Source organism: Prionailurus viverrinus, chromosome A2 (assembly GCF_022837055.1).
Source record: "Prionailurus viverrinus isolate Anna chromosome A2, UM_Priviv_1.0, whole genome shotgun sequence".
Lineage (NCBI taxonomy): Eukaryota > Metazoa > Chordata > Mammalia > Carnivora > Felidae > Prionailurus > Prionailurus viverrinus.
In genome coordinates this window covers 57,272,647-57,294,001 of record NC_062562.1, presented here as the reverse complement: position 1 = coordinate 57,294,001, position 21,355 = coordinate 57,272,647, and the positions used below count along the sequence as shown (strand labels likewise).

Here is a 21,355-nt window from a genome sequence, read left to right as displayed (position 1 = left end):
AGGGAACCGCATACAGGTGTGTGGAGTGGAATGGCAGTGAACTCTTATTTCATTAAAATAAACGGGCGGCTGGTTCGCAGGTCCTGTATGAGGCACCTTGGGACATCAGTAGTGGGGATGTACAGTACCACCGCCCCTCCCCACCCCCCGGTGTGGGCACTCTTGCCTGGGACGTTAGCCCGGCCTGGCCTCTGTGCCCCGTCCCTGCAGCCGCTCGCTCAGGGCTGTCACATGGTGGGCTCTGCAGTGAAATGTGTTCCTGCTGCTCCATCTGAAATGTGACCTGCCATGCCTTCTTCAGTCCCCTCTGTCTGCGTCCAGAAAAATGTCTAATTGTATCTTGAACTCATTTACATTGCTTGCTTCAATGGCCTCACTTGGCAGCTGAGGCCATATGCTAATTCCACCCTTTTCATGAAGGAATTCTGCTGATTTTACTTACTTTTTATGGTCGATTTCCCCCCTTCTTTTCTTCTTTTTTCCTCCTGTTTCCCCAGTAAACAGTTTCCTAAGTCCACTCTCTTAGGCTCATGACTCCTCAAACTCAGCGTTTCATTCGGTGGAGCTGCGGATGGGCCTTGCCCTTCCAGCACCTTCTGCCCGGGGTTAGTCCGGAATGCCTTGCCTTGGTTTCTGTGCTTCAGAGGAGGGGCTCTCTGGGGCCCCAGGACCCATTTCTACAAGGGCCCGTTTGTCTGTGGCCACAGCGACAACCATTGTTCCCCAGAACAACTGCCTTTGGCGGCAGTGGACGACTCGTTACCACTCTGAGCCTCAGTTTCTTCATTTGTAAAGTGGATGTGTGAGGACCTGTCCTCCCCCGCTTGGGGTTTGCTTGGGTCTTCTCCAAGTGAATGCAGCCCTTGGTGGCCCCTGGGACCCAGGCTGCCTGATCTTCATGGCATGCAGTCCTGGCCTTGGCACAGTTGCTTCCATCACTCAGCTTTTCTTCCTTCTCTTTCTGTTTCTGAGCAAAAGCACACATACTTTTTTGGAGTGCGCTAGAATGTCACTGCTGAAGAGTAGAGAAGAATCTATTAATTGCTAATAGAGGGGACATTGTAAGTAATTTAGAAGGCTCAGTCCTCTCTGGCCTCCCAGTTCTTTTTACTCCGTAAATATTTGTTGAGCACCTGCTGTGTGCTGCTGGGTATGAGGGATTCTGTGGGAAGAAGCCAGCCCGGTCCCTGTTCCGGTGGCTGAGCCTGTAGGGAAGCCAGTGAATTGCAGGACAGGGCTCTTCTGGGCGGTGTGGGCACCATGGAACCCCAGACAGGGCCACCTCGTGCAGACCCAAGAGAGTTGGGAAAATACCTGGGAGGTGGCGTCTGAGCTGAAATCGGAAAGCCGAAGTGCCAGGAGATGGGACGGGGTGAAAAGAGTGCTTCAGGCCCCTGTCTTCTTGCCAAGTTGCTGGGGTGGGCAAGAACACGGCCGCAGCAGGGAATGTGAGGAGGTGTAGGGAGTGCTGGATGGGGCTGGGAGGTATGCTGCTGGAGGTAGGGGCCCAACCCTTTGCCCTCCTCTCTGTTCCTCAGTGGGAGTACTGGTTTTCCCACTGCCTTCGCCATGCAGGGTAACACAGAGCCTTTAGAAACCAGGACTCAGGGCGCCTGGGTGGCTCAGTCGGTTAAGCATCCAACTTTGGCTCAGGTCATGATCTCACGGTCCTTGAGTTCAAGCCCCGCGTCGGGCTCTGTGCTGACAGCTCGGAGCCCGGGGCCTGTTTCGAATTCTGTGTCTCCCTCTCTCTCTGCCCCTCCCCCTTCATGCTCTGTCTCTCTCTGTCTCAAAAATAAATAAACATTAAAAAAAAGATTTTTTTTAAAGAAACCAGGACTCTGGGCTCAGAGTGCCTGTGTCTGCCACTTTGATTTAGGGCAAGTGATTTACACTCTGTGCCTTGATGTGTTCATCTGCAAAAAGGGGGTGTTGCTAAAAGCACCTACATCCTAGGACTGAATTAAATGAGCTAATCAATCATACACAGCACTTACAAGAGTGCCTCACTCATAAGAAGCACCTCGTTAAGAGTTGGCTCTGAAGACAACGCTCAATTTTTAAGGAAAGAGCTTATACCAGAGACTCAGGATAACTTCTGCCCTGCAGGAAATTCCAGCTGGTGTCTCTGAGGTTTTCCTGCTCCGTTCTTCCAGGAAAATCATTGCGTTAAGTTTTTCTCAGACTTTCTACTCACTGGGGGTATTTTGAGACTCAGTATGGGGTGCTTGAAACCATACAAAGAAACTCCACCAGAGAGAAAATAACAGGTCAGACGGTGTGAACTGCTTTGATGCTGAAGTGGGTGCTATTTCTGTTGTCCCCATGTTTATATGGCGTTGCTGTGTGTGAGGGTTGCAGTAGGCAAGGGTCTAGTCAGAATGTTGGGGTGTGGGGATGCCAGCACTGTCCCTTGTCCAGCCTGGAGGGGCTGAGGTCGGAGAGGAACCGTCCTTGCCCTGTGGCCCAGTGGGGGCCAGGTTCAAGCCGAGGTTTGATCCCAAGCCCGTTGTCTCTTGTCCCCTGCTCTGGTCCTCTAGGGCCTGGTGACACCAGAGGTCACACCGCCCTTTTCTTCCAGGATGAACCCTTCCTGGTGTCCACCTTCCCCACCCCCATCAAGGCCAAATGTGGGACACAGAGGCCATTGGCCGTGGGGCTGTCAAACCTCCCAGCTCAGCAGACTGATTCTGAGTGCTTTTCTGATTCAAAAAGGTAACAAAGAAGCTGGATGTTTATTGTTTCTTCCAACTTTCCTTTCTGGAGAAAATGCACTCCATAGGTCTCATACTGGGGAGCTGCGGGCCAGTTTTGGCCCATGGCCATGTTTTGTTTGGGCCACACAGTTTAAACATTTTTTGAATCGGTTGTCAACATTTAAAAATTGGCAAATTTCATATAATAGTCCAGATTTTTGGCTTCTCTTGAAAAATCGGAAGATCGGGCAACTCCAGGCCCAACATTCCTGTCTGGCCACATGGGCTGGGGCTGAGGAGAAACTGTCCCTTCCAGCTGGGGCACAGGCGTTTCCGTCCCCTCTGGACTGACACCTTATCTTGCACCTAGCCCACGTCACTCACTTCCAGGTGCCCACCAGGCCTTGCGGGCTTTGACGTTTGGGGACACTGCTCCTCACGGTCTCCATTTCAGGTGGGCCTTTGTCCAGTGCTAGAATTTGTGAGAATGAGAACTCACACCCAAGAACACTGATCATTATCACTTCCGTAGTTAAGCACCTGCTATGTTCCGGGCCCTGAGTTATGAGGTTTGCATTCATGATCTGTGAGCCCCACGCTGCCCTGTGAATAATCCCCATGTTGCAGGTGGGAGAGACGGAGGCTCAGAGAGGTAAAGGCCTTGGGCGGATCTCACTAGGCATGTAGGTGGGGGACGCTGAAGTGGGATCCAACATGTTCCCTGCAAAGCCTACGTGTGTCTCCCCCCTGCCCCCCCACGCCCTTCCCTGACATTTGGCGTTCTCACCTTGAGCTGCACCTTGAGACGTGTGTTTCTTCTCACAGCTCTCGTAGGAACAGGAGATGTGTGTGATGTAAGACCCAGGGACCGCCTGCTCCTGGGGATGGAAAGCCACCTGGTAAAGCTTCCTGCAGAGTTTCCCTTGGGGTCACAGGGGGCTGTCTTTAAGAGAAATCCTCTCGGGTGCCACTTCAGGAAGGAGGCCTGGTGGAACAGAAATGGGCCTCAGATCAGGCAGACCCAAGTTCGGCTCTGGCTCCACCATCACCCAGCTAGCCATAGGCTTGCACTATCTCTGCTCCTCCCTCCCCTTTTTAAAAAAATTAATTAAAAATTTTTTTCTTAAGGTTTATTCATTTTTGAGAGACAGAGACAGAGTGTGAGTGGGGAAGGGGCAGAGGGAGAGGGAGACACAGAATCGGAAGTAGGCTCCAGGCTCCGAGCTGTCAGCACAGAGCCTGATGCAGGGCTCGAACTCACCAACCATGAGATCATGACCTGAGCTGACGTCAGACGTTTAACTGACTGAGCCACCCGGGCGCCCCTACCTCCCTTCCTTTTTTTGCCTCCGTCTCCTTCTCCTGTCTTCTCTCCCCTGCTCCTTGCCCTCCTCTCTCACACTTAGTGAGCTCTTAGTTTACTTTCTGAGCCGCAGGTTTCTCATATGTAGCTGGGCTGTTGCCTGGGTCTATGGCCTGCAAAGTTTAGACCTTCGATGACTGGTAGGCTCTGTTAGGAACCGTGAGCCTCTGTTGCTCATTTTCACATTGGAAATCACATCGACAGGGCCCTAGGATTATAGACTTTTCGTGAAAATATTGACTTAAAAAGCATTTTCAGGGTGCCTGGGTGGCTTAGTCAGTTAAGTGGCTGACTGACTCTTGATTTCGGCTCAGGTCATGATCTCACGGTTTGTGAGATCAAGGCCTGAGTCAGGGATACTCTCTCTTTTCCTTCTCTCTCTACTCCTCCCCCATTCACAGTCTCCCTCCCTCTCTCTCTCTTTCTCTCTCTCTCTCTCTCTCTCAATAAGTAAATAAACCTAAAAAAAAAAACAAAAAAAAACAAAAAAAAACAAGTAGCATTTTCCCCAGGGCACCTTGATCAAAGCATTGGGAAGACTTGGGATACACTGGGATACAGGTCCCCGTAATGCTGAGTCCTCCCGTTCCTGTGGATCAGGTGCCTTCTTTGTTCCAAGCACTGTGTGAGGTACATAGCTTCTTAAAAGATTAGCACTGGTTTTATCTCCATTTCACAGGTGAAGAAACAGGCCCAGAGAATTTAGGTGGGATGTGAAAGACATAGCAGCTGGTAAGTTAAGCAGAGATTCAGACTTAAATCTGAGTTGCCCCTCTGCAAAGCTTGTGCTCTTGAACTCTCCACTGCGGGACCTGACTGTAACTTCTGCCCCGGCACCTGAGCGTACCCAGAGTGTCGAGTGAGCACTTAAGGAGGACTCAGGAACTCTTCATCCCTCGTAAAGTCCTGTTGTTCCTGGTCGATCACCAAATCTGAATATTTATTCTGTGCTGCTGTTGGGAGGTCCCTGGTTTGATTCTGAGATTCTGAGCCACCCTCCTGTGCCCACCCCTGGCTGAGAGACCTGAGAGAGACAGGATGACCCACGGGGCAGGGTCTCTTTCTTGGGGAGGTTTGTGTTGGGCCTCCCAGACATCACTGACTGTGAAGTTGGCCTCGGCCGCCTTAGGACGGGTTTTCCTCATAATTTACATTCCCATGTCCACCTCTTACTGTCCAGAAGAAGCTCTTGCATCCATATTTGGTGATTTGTCTGTTTCCCTCCCCCCCGCCCACCGACCCCAGGGTGTCTGCCAGAATTCTGTATAATTCGTATCATCTCCCAAGCTGTTATAGTATATGAGGGCAGAGGATAATTTCGTTATTTTTGAAAAAAGATTCTTAGCAAAAGTAAAAAAGGAGGGGGGAGTTTTCATACTCACCGCATGAAATAGACAATATTTCCTGAAACAGGAGATACGAACCTCAAAGAATTTAAAATAAAACATTCATTTTATTATTTTTTTAAAGAAGGAAAACGAGGGGGGAAAAAAGTAGAATAGTCAGTCTTTTTATCCTAAGTACAGATGAAATTGATTAAACCTTAAAGACTGGCCTCCGCACACCCGGTTTATTAATTGAAGAATTTCCTCTTACCCAGAATGGGAAGTTCACATTAAAATCGAGCTTGCCCCTGAGTGGCAGTGACACTTGAGAACTGAACATTTTCCACAATCCTATTTTCTCTTCGGTGCTAGAGGAAATCCTAAAATGGTTAAAAGGCGGGGGGAGGGGGCTTACGGAGGAGGGGGAGCAGAAACCATACATTTTAAGGAAGCCTTCTTTCATTTCCTTGTAAAGCATGAAATCAAATTATAGCTCATGGCCCACAATTATTTTATTTCTACATTTCAAATTCCATTTTCTGCTCCTTTTCACTGCTCTAGAACAGGAGTTGTACTGTTGTGCAAAGTCAGCTAAAAAGATTACCCCAGATAGACTATGACACAGTAGCTTAAAGAAGCAAACAGGCAAAACTTTCTATTAAGTTGGGAGTCGTGGCCCCGCAGAACCCATGCGTCTGCCTCTATCAGGAAAGGAGGCAGAGAGGCTGGCACCCCCTTTGGCCCTTTGACCCGAGGGAGCGTGGACCCCTCTGCTCTGGCTGCGATGCCTGACCCTGCCTCTGCCCCTCTCATGAGGTGGGCAGTGCGAATGGTGTTTACTCCAGGGCCTCCTAAGGGTGGGCCACATGCCTGGTGGTGTGGTACAAGGCGGTGCCTGGCCCATGATTGACACTCCTGCTTGACAGGGTTGGAAGGTCGTGCCTTTTCCAGTTCTCATCCTGTCCCTCCCGCCTGTCGGAGAGAGGCTCACGTTAGTGCTAGGATGTCTTATACTGGCTCTTGCCGATCCTCTTTTCACAGAGAGCAGGCCTCGGGTTCAGGGCTTCCGCAGCCAGCATTATCTCGTTAGCATGTAATAACATCGCATCACATCGCTTTGTGTCTCATTTTATTCATCTTTATGGTTAACTTCTACTTATGGCAAGTTTAATGCATTTATTGTCGAGTCAAGTTCTTTTAAATATAAATGGATTTGAGTTCAAAAAAATGACTTAACCCACATTAAGTAAATAACAGCAGAAGTAGCATCCACAGGTATGGCAGAGATCGGAGGTGGTACATGGATGGGGAGCCCTGGTGTAATTCATCCTCCCTCCCTGCAGCAGGACGCAACTGTTCCCAAGACCTCCAGCAAAGAGCCCTTTGATTGTATAAAGATGTCATGTACATCTTTACTAGCCCTGCCGCTCAGGAAGTTCTCTTATAGATCTACCTGAGTTCCTTCATGCTTCTGTTTAAGATCGCTTCCTTTGTCTTTTCCTCCAATGAGGAACATGTGGTCTCAACCTCTGAACTTGGCAGCTTCTGATTTCCTCTTCCCTCGACCTTGTTGTGGCCACACAGTGTTTGGTAGCACACTGCTCTGGATTTGAATTCATACCTCCAGTTTGCTAGCTGTGTGACTGTGGGAGAGTCACTTTAGGTCTCTCCAAGCCTCAGTTTCTCCATTTATAAAGTGTGCATAATTAAATAAACTCCTCCTTCTTGGGCTGTAGTGAAGACTGATTGAAATAGTGTGCATGGTACATTCCTGGGCACTCACTGAATGTTCATTTTCTTTCCCTGTTTCCCCAATTTCCTGATGCTTCAGTCATTGTTTTGTTTATCTTTTTCATTTTGAGATAATTTCCAACCTACAGAACGGTTGTAATAGTACAGAAAACTGCCATATACCCTCCACTCTTTAGTGATCCTCAGGACCATCTCCAAATGCCTTGTCTGATTTTGATGCACCCAGACATGGGGATCTCTCTCCAGCGCGCCTGACCATCACCGAGTGGGATGAGGACAGGTCTGTGGTTCTTACATCGGTCTTGCGGAAGGACAAAATGTCATTCACAGAACATCTCCATGACCTCTAAACAGACATGATGGGTTCTACTTCCTTCTCTCTTATGCCCCTGCCCCTGTCGTCGGATTGTCATAACTTGCAGGATCCAAGTCCAGGCTCTTTACTAGGAGAGTTTCCAAGCTGGAGAGATGCATGCCAGGGATGGTGTCTGAGATGCTTTTATGTGTGTGTAGGTACAGCACTAAGAAACATTAACCACTGCAAGAGAGTTCTGTTTTCGGGATTCTTTAAATCCTCTGATTCCATTAAGGAGAATATCTCTGGTGTCTGGAGTTTTAACACTTCTCTTAACATTGTGAGCTATGTACCTATGGCAGCAACTGTGTCTGGCTAGAATTTAATAGCAGTGTTTTTGTTTTTCTGTACTTTTTTTTGGTCCTTTTACTTATGGTAGGTAGTTTTTTTTTTTTTAACTTAAAATTTTTAAAAACAAATTGATTTTGAACCAGTAATATATGCATGTTGTTTGAAATTTAATTTTTTTTCATGTTTATTTTTGAGAGAGAGAGAGAGAGAGAGAGAGAGAGAGAGAGGAAGCAAGCACGAACAGGAGAGGGACCGAGAGAGAGAGGACGACACAGAACCTGAAGCAAGCTCCAGGCTCCCAGCTGTCAACACAAAGCCCGATGCAGGGCTCGAGCCTACGAACCACGAGATCATGACCTGAGCTGAAGTCCAACACTTAACCGACCGAGCCACCCAGGAGCCCCTGTAGTTTGAAATTTAAAAGGCACAAATGCAGGGGCACCTGGATGGCGCAGCTGGTGTCCAACTCTTGATCTCAGCTCAGGTGTTGATCTCAAGGTTGTGAGTTCAAGCCCTGCGTTGGGCTCCGCACTGGGCGTGGAGCCTACTTAAAAAAAAATGAAAAACAAAATTAAAAGGTACGAAAGCATAGACAGTAAGAAGTGGATCTCCCTTGGATCCGGGTCCCTGCTTACCTGGTTTACTTCCCCAGGGACAAATGACTGTGACCAGTTCCTTCTAAAAATTACAAGGACAGTGATTTCAGGCATATACGTGCTAATGCACAGCCTATAGAAATGGCAGGGTACTGTGCACACTGCCTTGGTGAGACTCCCACTCAGGGCATAGCGCTGCTCTGTGCTTCTTAGTAGCTGTATACTGTTTTGTTATGTGGATATACTGTGATGTACATAACTGCCTCCCTCCCGATGGGCAGCTAGGCTGGCCCCACGTTTGGGTTACTGCAGACACGTTGCAACAGTGGCCTTGTATGTACCTCATTTACATGTGGGATGTTGCCAGGTCCCAGGGTATTGTGCATCCACACTTTGGATGGCTGTTGCCAGAATGGCCTCAGAAGAGGTCTTGTCAGCACACGTCCCAGATGGATGGGACTGCCTGTCTCCCCACACTCTTAGCGGCAGGGTGTCGTCAGTGTTTTGAGGGATGATGTGACCCTGAAGCTGGCAGAGCTTGACTCTGAATTCTAGCCCTCACTTCCCAGTCGTGTGACCTAATCTCACCTCTCAATGGGGGTAGTGATGGAAGGTCGTCTGGAGGGCTCCAGGAGTCAGTCAGTAGTGCCTGGCAGGGCAAGACCTTACTACTCATCTGGCCTTTTTATTGTGGTATGATTTTGTCAACCCACCAGGTGAAAGCTAGAATCTTGGGGTCATTTCAGTTTGCATTTTCTTGTTATTGGTGAGGTAGGGCATCTTATTATATGTCTGAACTCTTTTTTTTTTTTTTTAATTTTTTTTTTCAACGTTTATTTATTTTTGGGACAGAGAGAGACAGAGCATGAACAGGGGAGGGGCAGAGAGAGAGGGAGACACAGAATCGGAAACAGGCTCCAGGCTCTGAGCCATCAGCCCAGAGCCCGACGCGGGGCTCGAACTCACGGACCGCGAGATCGTGACCTGGCTGAAGTCGGACGCTTAACCAACTGCGCCACCCAGGCGCCCCATGTCTGAACTCTTTGTATTTCTTTTCTTTGCCCTGTTTCCTGACTTCCCTCCAGCCACCCATCTCTCTTCGCTGGTCCTTGGACACCCAGACACCTTGACACCCCACGGGGTCTTTGTACCAGCCCCTCTGTCTGCCTGGAATGCCCTTCCCCTGGTTAACTGCCAGCTCCTCTCCTCCAAGTCCTGGCTCAAATGTCTCCTTCTCAGGAAGGCCCACCCTGACAGCCTGAATTAAAATTGTAACCCGCCTGCCTCCTGTACATTCCTGAGCCTTTTTTCCTGCTCTCTTTTTCCCCAGGATACTTAACCATCTTCCCCCCTTCTGTGAAACTCACGTCTTAGATGTATTGTTTACTTTTAGCCTTATTTCACTGGACGGTGAGTCCCTCTTGTAAGGGGTAGGGACCGTCATCTGTCCTCATCTCCAGGGTGCCAAGCACCAGCTTAGGGGGCTGGCAAGTAGGAAGCACTCCGTGAATGTGCTTAGTGTGAGCTATGTGTAGATACGGTTGCCGTTTTTGATTGGATTGTTGCTCTTTTTATTATCCACTTGAAGAAGCTTTTTAACTATTAAGGAGAGTAGTCCTTTGTGGGTAGCGTGTCCCTGGTCGTGTTGACCTTTATCATATTTTTGTCCATGCAGGAATGTCTGATTTTTACGTTGCTGAATTTGTCAGTCTTTCATTTTTTTTCTTTTACGTGTTTCCGGGTTTTGTATCTTACCTAAGTTGTTTTTTTGTTTGTTTGGTTTGGTTTGGTTGTTTTTTTTTTTTTTTTTTTTTTTTTTACCTTTAAGATTATAAAAAAATTCTCTCACATATTTTCTTCCAGGACTTTTATGGTTTTATATCTTTATGCTGAAAGCTTTGGTCCTTTGGCATTTATTTTGGTGTGATGTATGAGGTGGAGACTCAACCTTAGCTTTATCTAGACGGCCACCCGCTGTCCCTGTGTCCCAGGTGTGTGCTTTTCCCATCGACAGATGTGGACAGGGAGGCGACTCACCCAGGATCTGCGGCCGGTGCGTCCTATTCTGCACCACTGCCCTCTCTCAGCTCTGTGGGTGTTTGGCCGCGAGTCTCCAGCGTTTATTGTTTTTTGGCTTTTCCTCCGTTTGGCGGGGCTCCAGCACCTCTATTTGTCTGCTATCTTGTCCGCAGCTGTTTATTTTTTTCCTGGGTCTCTTACACGGGCTCTTCTTTGTTCTTTCCCCTGTTCCTCCACTGCTAACATGGCTCCCATTGTTCTCCTCCCGGGTTTCTTTAGGTGCTGATGAATGCCTCCTTTCGTTCCCTCCTGAAGGACCGTGCCTCTGGTTTTGGACGTGTCCTAAAGGACGCTGGCAGTTTGCCTTTGCACACCTTGTGCGCTCTCCTTCCTCTTCCCATCCCCAGGCCCTTGCCCGCCTCCTCCCTGGGGTACCGTAGGGTTCCCTGGAGACTCGGCCATGCGGGACCCTGGCCAAGAGGCAGCTGGCAATAGAAAAGGAAGACATGTTTAAGTCAGCCAGCCCTGAGTTCTAGCCCCGCCTCTGTTGGCTACTGTTGTGTGACCAGACCTCGGATTTCTCGTGATTCGAATGGGAGAGCCTCCTCCTCGTGGGACGTGGTGAGGGTCAGAGCTAACACATGTCAAGCTGGAGTCATGAGCCCATTTGCCTGTTAGGAGCCAGGCTGATGGCATAAATGCCAGGTACGGGGGCAGTAGGGAGTTGTGGAGACCAGGGTAAAATTGGGAAAGATAGCCGCTCTGCAGGGGGCAGCTGCTCCTCAGCCACGTTGGGCACAGGCCCAGTGTTGCCATATCTGCTGATTCATAAGGATTTTATGTGACCTCTTGAACTGTAAGTGTTTCCCAGTGCATTCATATTCCCAGAAGCACCATGCAGGCTAAACAGTGTCCTTTCTAGAGCCTGGTGTATCTTTGTCGGTTTGAAATCAGGGATGCGGATGGTCCTCAGCCCGGGGCCTGGCACTGATCCAGCCCCCAAGCCATGGTAGCAGTCACTTGGATTGTAGCTGCTCTTGTTGGCTTTCTTGTCAGTCAAGAATTACGCTGGTTCTGCTGGCTACTAGGTCAGCTCCACTCCTGCTTGCTACCTACAGTATTTGGAACACCCGAAGCTTGTTCTTCTAGTTCATTCGGTGAAGCATATCATTTTCCTAGAAAACAGGAGTGAGGGAGGCTGTGTGAATGGGCTGTGGAACCTTGACGACTTGTTGAAGATGTCCAGTCCTGCCCACCCAAGTTCTCTTGCTCAGGTGTCTCCCTGCTGGTCTGGTGGGATTTGGCAGGATGTTTGTGGGGGAGCCTACCTTTGCAGACCGGGTTAAAACAGTAAGGGCTTCCTGCCCCTTGGTGGATGCAGTGCTCCAGGCTGTGGTCTGGCACTCATCCCCTGTGAGGGGCCTTGTGGATACTGCTGGATCGCGGGAGGTATCGTTAGTATTTGTTCCATGCTGTTGTTGATACTGTCTCTTCTCTGCCTGGGAAGGGCATGGGGCCTTTGTGGACATGTGAGCCACAGGGAAGGAGATGGCCCCTTTTGAGCTTTTACTGTGCTGGGCTTCATGATACAAGTCCCAATACTGATAGTAGCTTGTGTTTCTTGAGCTCTTAGTATGGGCCACGTGCTGTGCTCGATGCCCTCCCTGCACCTTAAGGTGTTGTCTCTGACATCAGCAGGATATAGGGGAGGAATCCCAGGCTCCAAGAGGTCAAGAGGTGTACTCACATGCGTGCCTGAGGCTGCACAGCCGGCAGGGGTGAAGCTGTGCCTTGGCTTGGGGCCAGCCCCTCAGGCTCCCCGCCTCCCTGCCCTGCCGCTCTCCATAGCATGCCTTCCAGGGCACGTGAGGTGGCCTTCCATGCTCCTGCAGCTTTCTTCCCGCTAAAGGGCAGCACCCCCTCCAAGGCTTTCTTTTGCTCACATGCCCCACGTACAAGTATGCCGTCCCTCTGGGCTCTGTCCTATGTCCCTATCTGAGATTTTCAACCAGGTCAGTCAAAATCACAGTGGGGTGATCATCCCTGTTTTACAGATGAGGAATTAGAGCTCAGAGAGGGTAAATAGCATTAAGAAATTTCCCTCTGTCTGAAGGTGTTCATGAAAATGGTCATCTGATAGGAGCAAGGGGCATGGTCCTCGGAACTTCCTCCAGTGACTGGAGTCTCCTTTGGCTTTCTGTCCCCCCACTGGAGGCTCTGGGCCTGGCCAGCAGCATGGGAATTGTGAGGGAGGGAGGTCCTGAAGAAAGCCGGCAAGGAGAGTGAGGAGAGGGGCTGGCGGGCAGTGTGTGCAAGTTGGACATGCGCCTGTGCCCAGGTGGGTGCACGTCTGACCACTCTGCAAGCTTTTCCTTCTCCACTCCCCTCCCCCCCCACAACTTGGTCAGTAACCTCAGTTCTTTGTCCACATGTGTTTGCCTGGGGGCATCCTCGACAGGTGGGAACAGCAGCCTCTGAATGTGAGGCTGGGCTGAGAGCTTGGCTCGGCACCAACAGCCCTAAATGTAGCTCCGCTTACTGAGTGCCCGGCTGGCCTTCCCCTTTGATTCCATGCCCCCTACCCCCACCCCAACCTCTTGCAGTGGCATCTTTGTTTAGATTCTGATTTACAGATGAGGAAATGGAGGCCCCCAGGGGTGCTGTGGTTTGAATGCCCGGTTGGGTGCCTCCGAGCCCAGCGCTCACCTCTTCCTCCCGCTCATGGCCCTTGGCTCCCCACCTGCACATGGACCTTCTTTACCAAGCCCCTGCCATTTCCAAACCCTCTGATTCTGTGCTGAGGAGGGCAGGACGGACATCCCTGGTGCTCAGTTGTACACTCTCCTGTGCCAGTAGGAATCTGAGAGGGGGTTCCCAGGCCACTGTACTTTGGGGGAAAGGATACAGAGGGAGGAAAACTGAAATGCACAAAATGGACACGCATGCGGGGGGACTCTCCTTGAGAGGAATCACGGGCTCCAGTGTGATGGAAGTCTCGATGCCTCCTGGCCGAGAGGCGGGGCCAGGACAGGTGAGCCTGTGTTGGTGTCAAAACGATGCTGGCTTCTCACCCTAGCTAGATAGCATGGGGCAAGTATTTAACCTGCCCGAGCCTCAGTCTTCTTGCCTGGAAAATGGGGAAACAAGCAATATATTGAATAAATGAATACAAATAACAGCAATACCGACGGCACCTTGGGATTGTAGAGCTGCAGCCCCTCCTCCCGCCCCACGCTCCAAGAGGGACTTCTGACACTTGCTTTGCCATTCTGCAGCACCCACAGGGGCTGATGCACAAGTCCCCACCCACGCACGGGGGTGAGCGTTTCACTCTGGGCGCAGGATCGCAGCCCAGGGACACAGGGTGCTGTGGGAGAAAGGGGTCCTGGGGCCCATGTTCACATCGCTCCAACTGAGCCCTTGCCCCTGACTTGACTTGGTCACTTCACCTCTCTGAGCTTTTGTTTTGCCGTCTGTGATTCTGTGATCCCCACATGGCAAAGTTAAGACGAGAAGCAAACGTGCTTGCCACAGTAGGAGTTGTAGAAGGAAAAACAATCACAGCAGCTAACGTTATGGAGGATTTCCTATGGCCGACGTGTTGTTCTGAACCCGCTCCGCATGTTATCTCTTTTAACCTTCACTGCAGCCTGCTGGCTGGGCTCACCCTTGTCCTCATGGAGACCAGGAAGCTGAGGCCCACGGAGGTCTGATGTATCCAGCGAATGGGTTGGAATAATAATAGGACATAAATTGCCACTGCACTTTTATATTGTTGATGACAGTGTATTTACATTGTTCATTGAGTATTTAGTAAGTCACTAGTTAAAAATACATTTTTCTTTATTTTAAATTTAATACCATTCTCTTCTTTTTAGGATGTTCATAGCTTTTGATTAAAAAAAAATCACATTTTGATTAAATACCTGATTTTGAGGCTGCTAAAATGTTTAAAGTTTTATGTTCAGTTTCTCTGGCTGAAACATTTTTTTTCTGCACACGCATGTTTTCCGCCTTCAGTCCCAGAAGGAAAATTACATCTCACAGATAACTTACACTTTGTTAAATGCCGACCTTTGTAAGTTTTTCTTTATTTTTGTTTTTGAAATGATTAAGATGTATCCTCTACAGAATTGGAAATTGTAACTTATAAAAGTACTGAGAAACTTGAACCCTGTTATAATTATTCTGCAAACCTTTAAAGGGATCTATAGTCAGAACAACTAGATGAAAAACTCTGATAGACTGAAAAATATAGAGGGTCATTTGTAAGCTGCAAGTTCCTGACTTGTGTTTCCCGCCCACTCGCTCGCTGTGCCCCTCTCGTCTCAGAATGGTTTCCTACCCTGGGTTCGTGGGAATTGGGAAGGACACTGCTTGATTCATTCTGTGGAAGTACTGGGGATCTTGAAAAAGACAAGACGGGCCAGTTATGTCACTTCCTGTCGCCTGATCAAAAGTTTGATGAAGCAACGGGAGTAACTGAGAGCCGCTGCTGGGCAGCAGGCAGTTGCCTGATGATGACCCCTGGTTCTCAGTGGGGCCTGCCACATCGCTGTGACCTCTGGTCTCCTTAGAAGTGCCTGATGTTGGCAGCGGGTCTGCTCAAGAGCCTGGCCTTTTGGAATGGAGCTGTGTGCTCCCTGCAACAAAGGCGGCTTGTGGACGCTGGATTAAGGCTGCAGAGGAAATCCTGACCAGTCTGAGTGTTTGGGTCTCATCTGCACCTGTCTTTCTGGCTCTGTCAGGCCAGTTTCATCTCTATCCCCAGGATCCCAACAGGCATCATAAGTGAGATGGGCTAAATACGTAGAATATACGAGTTCTTCCCCTCCAGCCACTGGGCCAAGACAAGGTGCTCCTGGGTAGTTTTATATACCAATGGGGAACTGAATCTCTGAGAAAAGGAACAGAGTCCTAGTGAATAGAGTGGGGGTGGGGGGTGGGCAAGCTATCATTAGCTCAGTTCAGTCCATGAAAGATTGCCCATGCTGTGCCCGCTAGGTCCTGTGCTGGGTCCTACAAATCCAGATTGACAGCCCGACCTGTGATCTGTAAGCTCTGAGCATTGGGGTAGTTGGGGAGGAAGGGCCAGGGGTGAGTGACGTATAGGTAGAGGGGCAGGAGCAAAAGCCGGGCAGGGAAGGGTAAGAATTATTGTGGAGTGTACCTTGATTCTCAGTGTAAAAATGAGGAGTGGGCGAGGAATAGGACGAGTAAGAGAAGAGGCTGGAGAGGGGATGGGTCCCCATGTGGAAGGACAGGCCACATGGCACATAGGTGAGGACAGGCACCAGCGTTCAGATCTCTCCTTTAGCACCTATTTGCTGAGTGACCAAGGGCAGTTACCAAACACCTCCTCATCCGTACAGGGGGTCCATGGTAGTTTGGGTAAGGGAGGGGATGATGTTTAGGTCCTAGAGGGAGCCAGGGCAGTTGGAAGTACTCTGGAAAAGTCCTTGAGACATCCTTGGGATAGCGTAGCCTTGGCTTTGTGGGCACAGCTTTGCCCACTACAGTTGGGGGTCACCTGGTCAGGCGCTTGGGACCATTTCGTGTGAAGGTGGCTCTCTAGTCTTCCTGGAGAACGGCTCATAGGCTGGGAACCCCAGGCACTCCTCCTTCTGCTCACCTGTGGGCTTTGTCCTATCCTGCCTCAACACCTCGCCACACAGCCCTGTGACTGATGACAGGTTTGCTTGGGGGGAAGTCACCTCTTCTGGGGAGAGCTGGGCTCAGGCTTTGAGCGGGGGCGTGCATGTGCGCACACACATGTGCCCTGGGGCAGGGCAGGGAGCACCGGGGAGGGCTCCGTGAGGTGCACCCTGGTGCGCAGCGCAAGGAGGACGTGCCAGGACCGTGAGGTAGAAGAGGGGGCCCAAAGCCACAGCACGGAGTTCCCGTTCAGTTAGAAGACAGCGAGGGCTCTTAGCAGGGGAACAGCAGATCAGCGTTTAGTTCATTATCTGTTTATGTACGTCGCGCCATTTTATTTATTTCTGAATGGGTACTGCACACCTGTGTAAAAGGTACAGAAGAACACGCAGTCTGGTTTCCTTCCTACCCCATCCCACATCTGCCACCTGGCTCTCCCGACAAACAACCAAAAGTTAGCTGTTTCTTTTGCATTCCTTCAGACATGTTTTATGTGCAGAGGAGCAAACACTTCCTCCCATACAGCACCCACACACACACACCTTTCCTCCCCGCCCCCCGCTTTTGACACAGATTACATCGCTCTGCCCTTTGTTCTTCTCACTCGCTCTACCTTGGGGACTGTTCCATAGTGGTACACAAAGAGCTTCTTCATTCCTTTTAATGGTGGGATAGTATTCTCCTGGAGTGGGTGTAACATTCTTTGTTTTTAACATGCCCCCTGGTGATGGGCATTTACATGGTTTCCAACTGTAGCTACAACAAGCCTGCTTACACTATGGGACGCTGCACATGTGTGTGGGCTTGGCTGGGTCAAAGATGCTGTGAATTCTGATAGCTGTTTTCCGATTGACTTTCATAGAAATACCGATTTACCCCCCTCCCTGACTCAGTGTATGAATTAGTCATAGAGTTTTAGGAAGTTCCTTCTGGGAGGCTGTTTGGAGGATGGATTTCAGAGGGACAAGTCTGAGGCAAAGAACAGGTCTCTTCCCGCTAGGGAGCAGCTGACATGGGCCTGCCATGCGCCATGGGGGTTGAGGCTGCAGCAGAGATGCATCCCAGAGGGGAGCTGGTGATTCGGTAGATAAGAGAGGGAGTCTGTCAGATGGTGAGGTTTTTAGACTTCCATTGTTTAAAAGGTGTAGGTGATAGAACCAGCGTCATCCCCTGCCATGTCCCCACATGCTGCCCGGTGGGACAAGGGAGATGCCAGTGCCGGCTGCTGTGAGCACCAGCCTGCCCCTCTGGGCCCCTTGGACCACAGCAGCATGGAGTCCCTGGGACTGGGTGAGGTGGAAGAAGGGGCTTGGGAGGGCAGACAGAAGGGCCAGGGAGGATAGCTGGGACATTTTGAGGCCTGCCTAGAGCCGGAGACGCCTATTGTTTCTCCTGGGGGGAGGCTGGAGGAGCTGCGCACGTCAGTGGTGACCAGGAAAGAATCCTTCAGCAGTGCAGCCAGGCTCCCCGGTGTCTGGTGGCCCTTAGTGCCAAAGCAAGTACCCCGTGAGTCCACCTTCGTCTGAAACACTGGTCGTGGAGATTAAGGGGTTGACTAGCGCACACAGTAAATGTGCCAGCAGAGAAAACTGCCCTCCTCCTCGCCTTCCCTCACTCCCCAGGAATGATCTTGGGTCATGAGAGTCACCCACAGAACAGTCCTCCTCCGTTTCACCACAACAATAGTTGGGCCTTGGAAATCCCTCCTGGGGCAAAGGGGGAAATAGCTGCATATTTCTGTATCCCCCAAAATAACTTCCCGCCCCCTTTGTTGGTAAAACTACTTCAAATCCCATTAAAAAGGACACATTCCCTTCATTGGCTAACTTGAGTATTCCTAACATGGCTCAGGGTGGTTTCCCCTCATGGACTCCTCTGTAATTCCTCCCTCTGCTGTTGTTCAGCTCAGGAGTGGCTGTGTATTTAGGGCATGCTCCCAGCCAGGCATGCATGCATACGTGTGGAATGCACACACATGCGCACGCACACACACATATAGAAATACACACACGTACATGCTGGCGGTGCTCAGCGTTGATGTAGTTGAACCTTGGGTTGCTCTTACCTCCTTGAAAGGACGGGAGCCTACCACTGGAACGGAGAGGGCAAAAGAAGCGAGTAGATGTGACGCAGCCATGCGTAGGAGGATCATGACTAAACCCAACTACCGTGAGGAGAAGACCCAGGAGCCATAGAGGAGACGAGCCCCCACCTCCCTGGTAGTTTTCCATTCCTTCCATCTGCTGTCTTGTCAAGGGCAGATCTCTAGGCGTTTGCCAGGTCTAAGATGGGAATAAAATGAAGGGATTGATGCAGTAAAAGGGTGTTTTGGGGTCCCCAGCCCTACTGCGTGCTGGCCGGGGCTCTTGGTGGGCTCTCTGTATTTTGCGGGCCTCAGTTTCTTCCTCTCCAGATGAGGTAACACGCCCGCCCCTCATGGTGGTCGTGAGGATTCAGTGAAATCGTGTTGGTCCGAGTCCGTCCCCCATGGCCGGGGCTAGGAGGCGTGTGGTGGTCATCCCACCCACCTTTATCTTCATACTTGAATTTGGCTGGTTCTGCTGAAGCTCAGGAATTGGTCAACTTTCTACAGAGTCCTCTCCCCCATTTCCCTTTCTAACCTTGTCTTTCTCTCCTTGCAGGGGCCCAGATCATTGATCTGATGATGCTGGTCATCGATGTGACCAAAGGGATGCAGACCCAGTCTGCGGAGTGCCTTGTGATTGGGCAGATCGCCTGCCAGAAGCTGGTCGTGGTGCTGAACAAAATAGACCTCTTAGCTGAAGGGAAGAGACAGGCAACGATTGATAAAATGACAAAGAAAATGCAGAAGACCCTAGAGAACACCAAGTAGGTTTGCTAATGAGAGGAGTGTCCACGTGTCTAAGCTGGCTCTGGGGTATGCTTCATTTCATTAACACAGGTTGGGCAGGCGGGTGTCAGCTGTGGGTCCTAGTAAGCGGGATCTCACCTGGCCCTTGCGCGCGGCAAGAGTAAAGACTAAGATGCTGTTGCAAGAGACCAAAAAATACAGAAGCGTAAAGAGACTAGAAGCTGATTTTCCAGGTAATTTCCTAACGTGAGCACAAGGGGGTTTCTTCTCTGTACAGCATTCAGAAACCCCGGTGTCCTCCGTCCTGCTTCCACCTAGGGTGTGTCCCTGTCCGTGTGGTCAAAGCCAGGCACGGACAGTGCTCATGTTCACAGGAGGGTCCAGTGTATAAGGAACGCCCGGACTGGAAGAGGCACACACCCTTGCCACAGATTCTGTGGGTGAGGCCTCAGTCCTGCCCGTTCATGTTGGTCATGCCTCGGTGTCAGGCCAGGAAACACATCCCCTTACCATCTGCTTAGCTGCAACTCGGTTATCTGAAGGTGGAGATGAGTTTTGGTGGATGACTGGATGTTTCTGTCACAGAGGCTTGTAAAATTGGGTAGATGGATGGGCAGACTTTGCTGTTGGAGGGGAGACTGGGAAAGGCGAGATCACAAAGGACCTTTGTAATATCTCATGCCAGCGAGTTTACGATTTCATCTTGCAGAAAGTAAGGAGTCCTTAAAGAGTTTGTGCAAGAAGTGGCTGAGAAGTTCTCCCATGCAGAGCTGACTGGCGGCAGGCAGAAGGGATGGCTCAGCGATGAGGATCCAGGGGGAGCCGAGAACAGAGAGGGAGAGGCAATTTGGTGGTGTTCTCAGGGAGAGAAGTGTGGTCCGAGTTAAGGCTGTGGAGGGAGAGGAGGGGTGACTCGGGGAGACCTTTGACAGGAGAAGCAACAGGCCTTGTCAAGTGATTGGCTACGCTTACGGTCCTTGAGGACAGGTCCATGAGGGCAGAGAGGTAGCGGTGCTGTGGGGCCGTGGGACAGAAAGCCCCCGGGTCGCTCAGGCGGCCACAGGAGTGACTTACTCTGGTGTGGTCAAGAGAATGAGAAAATGTCCTTGTTGAGAACACAGTGTTGGCAAACCTCATTGTTTTATCAATTCCTCTCTTCCTCTCTGGGCCAGCGCCTTTTGATCAATACTAAATAGCGGTCACTGGGAGACAGCGATGCTTCCTCTTTGCTATGCAGCCTGAGACAATATCCTGCTGCTGCCACCTCTCCTTCTCCTGCCTGTGGAGGGCAAGCAAGTAGAGAGTGTTTTTGTTTCCCCGTCATAAAGATTGATATGCCTTCCCATTTATGATTTTTTTTTTCAGATCCAACACCTGCAGCTCTCCCTCAGAATTCTCAAGTTGGTTAAATTAAAGCTCCAGCCCTGTGAATGGGCCAAATATGTCATAAAAGATTTCCTAGCACTGCCTTTTGTTAGCAAAATTCATCAATCCGATAAAATCGACACATTTAGATAAGTGTTGCATAAGAATTCAGACTTTGTTATTCCCAACGGAAGTGGATATGAGACTGTAAAAAGGAAGATAAAAAATTATATCTTCTTTTTAGTGAGTTATTTGATCTCCCTGCCGTTTTATTTACTTGTCAGAAAGGGGAGAACAGGTCCTTTGGACTCCTGCATGAAGACCCAGTACAATGTCAGTATCATTTGTATATAAACGGGACCTTCTGGGAAGGGTTTGGGGTACCATTAAGGATAAATTAATATTAGCTATTTCGATCAGTTAAATTTAAGGCAGATTCTCACCTTCATGTTTAAGTTATTATTCCTATTTTAATTTATTGCTTGAAGGTCAAATTATGGACTATATCATATCCAGAGGCAGTTGTCCACCTGAAACCTCTCCTCTCCTCATTCAGTGCCCGGAGGGCGGGGGGAGAAACTCCCATAAAAGAAAGGATTGCCACCCTGATGGGTTGTAGCTAGTGGGCTCCAGGGCCGGTGGCCAGGCCAGGTTGTAAGAGAACATGAGCTTTTTACCTCTGTGCAGCAGAGAACTTTAAGTCATCTTAAGTGACCATCTCCTTTCCTTATGGTCCCTTGTGAAGTAAATCCTTTGTAAATGCTGGCCCATATGTGAAGAAACTTTCTACCTAAAAAGGAAAAATTTGGGCTGATGAATTATGTACATATCAAAACTGAAAATATAAAACCTGTTAAAAACATAACGTATTTTTTCCATCCAAAGAGTAATTAAAATTAGAAAACGGAGAAAAATGATTAAAAGAAAGAGGAGACCACCCAAAGATTTCTTTTTTCAAAATAACTGCTGACATTTTGGTTTATTTCATTCCTATCTTTTCATTGTGTATAATATTACCACCCCCCTTTTCGTCCACATTTTTTTAATTGTGGTAAAATATGCATACTAAAATACCCATAAAATTATTATTTTACCCATTTGCAAA

The 21,355-nt window shown here is 49.7% G+C and overlaps 1 protein-coding gene across 4 annotated transcripts in view; it reads left to right on the top strand.

Moving 5' to 3' along the window:
- Nucleotides 1-21,355, top strand: part of EEFSEC (eukaryotic elongation factor, selenocysteine-tRNA specific) — a 252,343-nt gene that overhangs the window by 68,240 nt on the left and 162,748 nt on the right. For 3 of the 4 annotated variants that reach the window (XR_007150177.1, XM_047848987.1, XM_047848988.1), the window contains exon 2: nt 18,695-18,902. Coding sequence is in view for 3 of the 4 variants with exons in the window: in XM_047848987.1 (XP_047704943.1) it covers nt 18,695-18,902 (208 nt within the window). In the remaining variant the exon portion in view is untranslated. Of the gene's footprint in view, nt 1-15,373; nt 15,452-18,694; nt 18,903-21,355 lie in introns of those variants that run through there. The other variant, XM_047848989.1, reaches the window with a different exon arrangement.